The sequence below is a fragment of the Sinocyclocheilus anshuiensis genome, unplaced genomic scaffold, assembly GCF_001515605.1.
Source record: "Sinocyclocheilus anshuiensis isolate Anshui unplaced genomic scaffold, SAMN03320099.WGS_v1.1 scaffold532, whole genome shotgun sequence".
In the NCBI taxonomy this organism is placed as follows: Eukaryota; Metazoa; Chordata; class Actinopteri; order Cypriniformes; family Cyprinidae; genus Sinocyclocheilus; species Sinocyclocheilus anshuiensis.
The window spans coordinates 1767773-1776489 of NW_015555819.1; the positions used below are offsets into that span (position 1 = coordinate 1767773).

Consider the following 8717-nt stretch of genomic DNA (forward strand, 5'->3'; position numbering starts at 1 on the left):
CTAAAGACTTTCTCTCTTCTGTTGAACTTGAAAGAACATATTCTAAAGAATGTTGGTAACCAAGCAGTCTTGGTTACCATTGACTTCCATCATATGGACAAAAAATACAATGGAAGTCAACAGGCACCAGAACTCTTTAGTTACCAGAATTCTCCAAAATATCTTCTTTCATGTTCCACAGAAAGTCATACAGCTTTGGAACAACATGTGGGGGTGAATAAATGATGACAGAGTTTTCATTTTTAGGTGAACTATCCCTTTAAGGTTTCTGGAATCAACTACCGACTTGAGGTTTTGAGGTTGGTACTCAGCGTTTTAAAAGCAACAACGTCTGTAGCAGCAGATGTAGACATAAACGCACAGCATAACAATGAGACTGTCACATGAAGCAGAGAGGAACAGGACAGCTGATTGGCTCCTCGCAACAGAATCAAGCCAACACATTCAGGGCATCCGTGAGAATCTTCAGTTCATCTTTAATGGTCTCCAGCCCCTGCTGGATCTTCAGTGGGTTATCCAGCACTTCTATGCTGTCTGTGTAAGGGTCAAACCGCACAGAAAATGGTCTCTTGATGTGGGTCACATATGCTCTGTTTTAAAAGCAAATGAGTAAAGTTATTGTCATACAAACAACTGTAACTATTTCACTTCAAACATTTAAGACAATAAATAAAAATGTATAAAATGCATAAATCCTTTTTTAATCTTTGCGAAATACGTTTAGAAAGTTTTAATAAAATAATACGTAAAATAAGTTTATGTAGTTATGTAAGAAGAAGAAGAAGACGAAGAAGCCACATTGCAAGACAATTAAAAATTAATCTAAAATATACAATTTTCCCTATATATCCATAAATATTTTAACCAAAAGTCTTGTTCATTTAAAAAAAGTTAATGGACATGTTATGCATCAAAAAAAAAAAATACAAAATTCAATAACAGTTGTAGTTATTTGATTGCAAACAATAAAAAATAAAATGCAAATGTATTTAATAAATATAATTTAGCACCTTTTATTTTATATTTTATTCTGAGAATTTAATTTTGTGCTGTATATGTTTTAATCATCATACATATATTACATAAAATCTTTTACAGTACCTTTTATTTTAGATATATTTTTATTTTAGCACCTTTTATAAATAAATAAATAAAGTTTTAATTATTCAATTTCTAATAATTATTATAATTTGTTTTATGGAGTATTGTAATCATTTCCAAATTTATTTTGACTCAAATGAACACATGTATACAAACACATTGTTTTTTTGTTGTTGTTTTTTTTTTCATTTATTCATTCATAATTGTAATCATAATTGTACACTGCTACGTTTAAAAATAATTTGTTAAAAAATAATGTTTTATCACCATACATTATATAAAAATCACTTACAGTACTTTTATTTTAGTTTGTTTTTATTTTATTTTAGCACCTTTTATATATAAATTAATAAATAACAGTTGTAATGATTCGATTGCAAGTAATTATTATTATTAGTGAGCATTTGTTTTATGAAGTATGTTAATCCTAGCCAATGTTTCAAAAACTATTTTTAACATGTATTTTTCACTGATAGCTATTTATATGATGGCCAAACCCACAGTACTGACAGCAACAGATTATTTGATGCAGCTCACCTCAGTTTCTCTGTAGCATCTGAGAAGCTTTCAGACACAAAATAGACGGGCTGGTAAGTCTGATCCTGGTACGGCTGAACAGCTACAGTGTCCGGGTCAAATTCCCGTCGCTCTGGCTCATCTGAGAGAGAATGCTGAGAAAATGGGTGACAGTAAATGTCAAATGCTTTTACCATAAAAAGCAGCAAAATAATTGATTTAAAAAATGACCGACTGCCACCCACCACCAGCTCGCCATAAGACGAGAGCAGTCCTGCTCCATATGCTTTGACCGTCCCTGCCTGCTTACACAGTCCAAACTCCACTGTGAACCAGTACAGCTGAAAACACACAGCAGGACAAATACATTCAGTGCTGTTACTAGAGCAGCGTTTGAAGAAGATGTGGGATGTTTCGTACTTACTGTTGACAGTTTCTCGATATCTTTATCAGAAGCTCCAAGAGAGGCCAGACCAATACTCTGAGAGAACAGAATTCGCAATACAGATTGAATTTGTAAGGAAATATGAGATACGTAAATACAGTTGACGTTTTTACCTGAGAAAACTGTGCAAATGTTCTGTCAGCTAATATCGGTACATGTCCGAGAAGTTCATGGACACAATCCCTGGAGCGGAAACATTCAATTATTGTGATTATTTGTGACCGCTGTGTGTGTGTTTTCATAAAGTGAACATTACTTTACTAAGCAGATGTCTTTACTAGCCAATGTCTGGACGTAAATCAAATGCATAATAAACAGTCTTCATAAATGTAAACAGTGTGACAGGAAGTGTCTTACGGTTCAGGCGAGTGCATGGGGGAGGAAGCGTGCCGTATGTATTGTGTGCACTGGAACACACGGAACGCCAGGCTGGCCAGAAAATCCCGAGCAGAGAGTAGACCTGCCACCGGACGCAGCTGAAACCCTGTGCGCTCTTCATACAGGACAGACAGAGAGAGAGAGACTCACCACTAGCATTCTGGGTGGTTGCCAGGGTGTTGTTATGCAGTTGCCAGAGTGATTACTATGGCGTTGCTATGCAGGTGTTCTGAGTGGTTACTATGGCAGTGCTATACTGTTCCTACAGTGCTCTAAGTGGTTGCTAGGGTGTTCTGGGTGGTTGCCAGGGTGTTGCTATGTGGTTGCTCAAATGTTCTAATTGATTTCTGTGACACTGCTATGCAGGTGTTCTGAGTGGTTACTATGGCAGTGCTATACCATTCCTACAGTGTTCTAGGAGGTTGCTAGGGTGTTCTAGGTGGTTCTTGTGTGTTCTGGCTGGTTGCCAAGGTGTTGCTATGTGGTTGCTCAGGTGTTCTAGGTGATTTCTGTGACACTGCTATGCAGGTGTTCTGAGTGGTTATTATGACAGTGCTATACCATTCCTACAGTGTTCTAGGTGGTTGCCTGGATGTTCTGGGTGGTTGTCAGGGTGTTGCTATGTGGTTGCTTGGGTGTTCTAGGTGATTTCTGTAACACTGCTATGCAGGTGTTCTGAGTGGTTACTATGGCAGTGCTATGCTGTTCCTATGGTGCTCTGAGTGGTTGTTAGGGTATTCAGGGTGGTTTCCAGAGTGTTAGTATGTGGTTGCTAGGGTGTTCTAGATGATTTGTATGACATTGCTATGCAGGTTTTCTGAGTGGTTACTATCATGTTCCTATTACTAACGAATTTCAGGGTGGGTTGCTTCTGGGTGGTTGCCAAGGTGTTCTGTACGGATTCTAAGGTGTTCTTTGTGTTTGCTAAGGTGTTATAGGTGGTTGTCAAGGTGTTGCTATGTGGTTGCTCAGGTGTTCTAAGTGACTGCTATGATACTGCTATGCAGATGTTCTGAGTGGTTACTATGGCAGTGATATACCATTCCTACAGTGTTCTGAGTGGTTGCCAGGGTGTTGTAGGTGATTGCTACGACACTGCTATACAGGTGTTCTAAATGGTAACTATGGCATTGCTACATTGTTCCTTTGGTGGTTACTAAGATGTTCGGGTGGTTGCTAGGGTGTTGCTATGAGGACGTTCTAAATGGTCACAACAAGGGTGTCCTAGGTGGTTGCTATGGCATTACTTGGTTGCTGTAGCATAGCTCGGGTATTCAGGGAGTTGGTATGTGGCTGCTAGGGTGTTCTCGATGAGTTGTTTGACATTGCTTTGCAGGTTTTCTGACTGGTGGGTTTCAGGGACATTTCAGGGTGGGTTGCTAGGGCGTTGCTATCTGGATGTTCTGGCTGGCTGGTAAGGGCTATTGGTAGCAAGGGTGTTGCTATGTAGTTGCTAGGTGGTTACTAAAGTGTTCTGGGTGGTTGCCAAGGTGTTCTATGAGGTTGCTAGGGTGTTCTATGTCATTGCTAAGGTGTTCTGGGTGGTTACCAGGGTGGTACTGTAGGATAAAGTTGCTGAGTGGTTGCTGTGGCATGGCTGTCAGGTTGCTAAAGTGTTCTAGGTGATTGCTAGCATATTCTGGGTTGTTGCTAGGGTGCTGGTACGTAGTTGATGGGTGGTTGCTGCAGCAATTCTATGAGGTTTCTAAGGGATTCTAGGTGGTTGTCAAGGTGTTGCTAGGTACAGGTTCTGTAGTTGCTGAGATGTTCTGAGGGGTTTTAACATACTGCTACTGTTTTCTGTTTCTTTTCTCTTACTGGCAGTGCTTAAGAATATTTCTAGTAACAAACGTGATTTGTTTTAATAAACAGAATGCTGAATGGCTTACGGGTTGTTCTGTTCTCTGGCTGCGTTATAATCGGATTGGTACCTTTTAAGAAGCGGGACACATCCTCCAGCTGAGGGATGTTATCAGGACTGTAGCCGCAGTGTTTCTCCAGTAAGCGGAAAGCCTCTAGATGTTCACTGCAGGCGTGGGTGGTGTACAGATCCCTGAGGGTGGAGTAGACCTCACGCCTGCGCACACAATAGGTTGCATGTGAGAAGTCTGAATGAAAAACACAGTGTGAGGATCTCTGGCTGCGTTTGATCTGGGGTTGTTTGTTTATTTCAGTTGAACGTACCATGTTTCGATCTCCTCTTCCGTATACTCCACTCTGGGAATCGGTTCTCCGCTGGAAAGAGAGACAGCAAATATCTGTGCCAACATGTCCAGACAAGCAAATACTGCATGGTAAACATGGTTGCAACATACTGTTTGTATCTGAAGGCAATGTCTCCAATCATCTTCCGCCGTTTTCTGTAAACGGGGTCAGTGAATCCCTGCAAAATAAACCACAAACCAGTGCTTGTTATAGAACATTTTGAGGCTGTTTAACTCGTTTCCCACCATTGAACATCGCTATCTCATGGCCAATTCGTGCATATTTTACAAATTGGATAATTAATGAATTCATAAAACCACACTTGTACGATTTCTGTCACGGTTAAGTTTATGGGCGGGGTTATGTTCCTTCGTACGAATTCCTACAAATTTTCTACCTCGTAAAATACAAATGATTTTTCACAAATCGTATGAATTCATACGAGTGAGGCGGTACAAATTCGTACGAATTAACCGCCTTGTCAAATATGTACGAATTGCGTTGTGATTGTGTTGCATTGAAAGAATTTCCCGGCTTTTCACTGTTGTATGGTAGGAGGTGCTATTATGCATCTTCTGAAAGAGTACTGAATCTCTGGAACACAGCGAAGAAGAAGCAGAAACAAGCAATCGCATATATAAGCAGATGGATATGTAAAATAATGCGATCATCAAACAATAAAAAGCATATAAATCAAAACTGCCTAATGTTACCAAATGAAATGTCGACACAGGAAGGTTTAGGACTTGCAGCTTTGAAGGTGGTCATGGACTTGATCTACTCCATCTATGTTTTAATCATCGTTCTGAATCCAATCCAGACGTAGTCTTTTACAAAAATGCGATGTTTCAGCTTTTTGTTCAAAATGTTGCTTTTTTATGAAACTTACCTGGTGTTGATAAAATAAGGATGCATGAAGCTGGAATTAAATGATTTGTTCAGGCTCTGTTCTTTCTTTTGACATATTCATACATTCTCAGATATTCATACAGTACAGCAATATTTTCTGGGAGCCATGAAAGTTTCGTCAAAATGATCAAAATTGCTAGCAATCTTTTTAAAAGCGCTGGCAGGGAAAGAGTTAAATATGAAAGACATTACAAATTTCAGGTAAATGAGTGTGTATTTATTTTAGAAGTAGAGAAGAACCAATCCAACACTTACTGGATGATCCTGATCCAGTTCCGGATCAAATTTGTTGATGAGATGATGGCATTTATCCAGTTCAGCGATTTTTCTTGGAAACCAATGAACTGGAAATTTGACAAAAGTAGAAAAGCTAAGCGTAACTGACATTCAGATAAGCAAAAGATAAAACAAAGCAACGTTCTGCTTTAATAGACTCACATTTGACCTCTTTAGTGGTTTTGACGTCCTCTGCGCTTCTCTTGAGAGAGCTGACCAGTGTGCTCACGTCTGACAGGTGCACCTTACACTGAACGTAATACTCCAGATCCTCCAGACCGTCCTTCGGTTTTCGGCTCGGTCTGGTCTCAAGATGGTGGATCTTGGCTTCAAATGTCTGTGGTGTTCAGTAGTTGAACAACAGAATAAGATTTAAAAGAAAATACAAGAAATACATGCATATATTGTAGTAATGCCATCAGACAGAGAAAACTGTAATGATAGGTTTTTTTATTTATTATTTTTTTTGCAATTGCACTTGTATGTTTCCTAATTTTCTGATTATTGTATGTGAATGCGTATGGATATATATTTGTGTATGTATGGACAGATGTATATGTATATGTGTGCATATGTATATCTTTTATTATTATTTGTTGTAGTCTTATTGAATATGTTTTGAATATCTGTTTTAATATTTGAGTATTTTGCATGTATGTTTTTTCTTGCAATTTTATCTTTCGATGTACTTTCTGCAATAATTCAATCTCAGTATTGCTAAGCAGAAAAGTAAATAAACTTCCAACCTCAAACTAATATATAAAAATCTATTTATACATTTTCAAATAATTGAAATACATATAAATAAATGTAAGAATGCACATATATATTGGTATATTATCATATAAAATATTAATAAATATAAAATTAACAATTAATTAATAAATGTACTTTTTTTTGCATTTTGTTGTTACTTAAGAACATATATATCAAGAAAAAATTGTATTTTTCTTCATCTTTAGATAAGTACATAAATTAATAAATGCATTTTTTAGATTTTTGCATTTTGCTATGTTGCTCAAGAACATATGCAAAGAAAAACTCTATTCTTCTACATATTCGGACTTCAGATTAGACATTATTGTTTAGAATTTAAACATTGTTTATATTAAAAATATACCATTGTTTTTTTTTTCTCTCTTTCACAAAAACTGTTTTCTTGGTATGCAGTACATTATAACTAATATTTTATATTTCGAAACAAAGACTAAGTAGTTGTCAAAACAATAAGTAGGCCTATTAATTTAAAAAGATCATAGTTTTGAAATAGTTCTAAAGGAACAGAATAACAATCCAAGGAGAATAATAAATAGCTGTTTTCAGTTGTTGTTTTTTTTACTTAAGTGATTCACATATGATTCTTATCTGAGCCCAGTAGGATTCTTACTAATATAGAATTTCCAAGATCAGTCTTTTACGATTTTCTTCAGGATATCTTACCTCAAAAACCTTAAGAGTGCGGGACAGCGCTGGACTCTTTGAACTCCTCAGAGAGAAGAAGAGACTGAGCAAGGCTTTTCCATCGCTCTCCTCAAACACGATCTGCTCGCTGAGTCCCGCAGCCTCCGCCGCCGCCGCCGCCGCCGCCTCGCGCTCCTTGCGCGCATCCTCGATCAAACTCTGCCGCCTTCCCACAAACTTCTGAGACTGTCAAAGAGAAGAGCGCGATTCGTTTAAGACCACACATTTCTATCAATTTAAAAGATCCATCTAGACCAGAAATAATAATAATAAGCTATAGCCCTGCTTACCTTCTGGACATCTGATGGAGGTGATTTACATCTCCAAAATCGCATAAGAACTTCAATGCAGTCTATGTAAACCTGCCATATAGCTCAGACTTAATCAGTTGCTTATGAGCCGATGATACAGCCACATATAGACTGCTTTCCATAGCTTTTGACCACCGCGTAATGCTGTGCGTAAATCTGAATGGAGAGTCCATTTACGCACAGCAAAACAGTGATCTGTAGGAATGGACGTGCATCAAAAATGCTACACTATTTTCAATCACATCCGAAAAGTTATTTCACAAAACTGTACTCAAATGTATGAATTTAATTGCATCATATAACATCAAACTAAGTGGCACCTGCAAACAAATGCGGAGCTAACTTCATGAATTCTACAGTTTTTGATTTCATTTTGCATGTATTGATTGATTGATAATGTATAATTCTATTTACGATGTGTATATGATATATACATTTTTAAATGTTCATTTATAACAAGAAGAAATGGCACTTTGGTTCGGTATCTTGTTTTCTAATGAAATAAAATTCATACATTTTAGATGATGCAACATACTTAATTTTGGGATTACTGTATTTGCATACCTGAGTCATAAACAGTACATTTATTTCCATGACGAAACTCCCATGAAGTTTAATGCTTAAAAGCATCTCCATTTTTTTTTAATCATAAAATATTTCGAAATCGACGAGGAGGGGATGTCAAATTATTCTTTCTTTATTTGTATTCTTAATTCTAATGAGTGAAGAATATAGTTGAAGACTCTTACCGTAATGGAATCGGAGCGCTCGAGTTCAGACGCAGCTCTCCGGATGCTTTTTGTGGAAGATGTGGAGCTGCTTGAATTCGGCATATCGGAACAGATGAGGGTATCTTGTGCTCTCTTGGCACTGCAGCTCACTTACTTCCATCTGCAGCTTTCTTTCCCCTTATTTATAGAGATGCTTTCTCCTGACTGACGTCAAACTGACCTCCGTCATTGAACATCTTGAAGCTCCTCACATTCGTTCATAATTTGATTCTGACTTTGCTACGTAACTGTCTGTTTACATTGCCAGCGCGTGTCTCACTAAATCATCTGCCAATTATCAGTGTATGAATGAACAATGTGCACTGTAAAAAGTGCGGTGACCTG

The 8717-nt window shown here is 37.6% G+C and overlaps 1 protein-coding gene across 1 annotated transcript; it reads right to left on the reverse strand.

The window, feature by feature from the left end:
* Positions 1–213: 213 nt before the first annotated feature.
* th (tyrosine hydroxylase) lies at positions 214–8470 on the reverse strand. Its single transcript, XM_016469531.1, has 13 exons — positions 8352–8470; positions 7271–7477; positions 5993–6167; positions 5810–5898; positions 4756–4823; positions 4625–4675; positions 4372–4517; positions 2420–2555; positions 2176–2245; positions 2042–2098; positions 1863–1958; positions 1639–1772; positions 214–590 (listed from the first exon to the last, which is right to left on the reverse strand). The coding sequence occupies exons 1-13, from the start codon at positions 8433–8435 to the stop codon at positions 431–433; spliced, it is 1473 nt and encodes a 490-aa protein (XP_016325017.1). The 5' UTR covers positions 8436–8470; the 3' UTR covers positions 214–430.
* Between the last annotated feature and the right edge of the window lie 247 nt (positions 8471–8717).

Excerpts from the sequence above, each read along its gene's own strand:
- th (XM_016469531.1), bottom strand. The coding sequence starts at position 8,435 with ATGCCGAATTCAAGCAGCTCCACATCTTCCACAAAAAGCATCCGGAGA. Across the intron at positions 6,168-7,270 it reads GCACTCTTAAGGTTTTTGAG|ACATTTGAAGCCAAGATCCA; the intron begins GTAAGATATCCT and ends TGAACACCACAG. Across the intron at positions 4,676-4,755 it reads ATTGCCTTCAGATACAAACA|CGGAGAACCGATTCCCAGAG; the intron begins GTATGTTGCAAC and ends CTCTCTTTCCAG.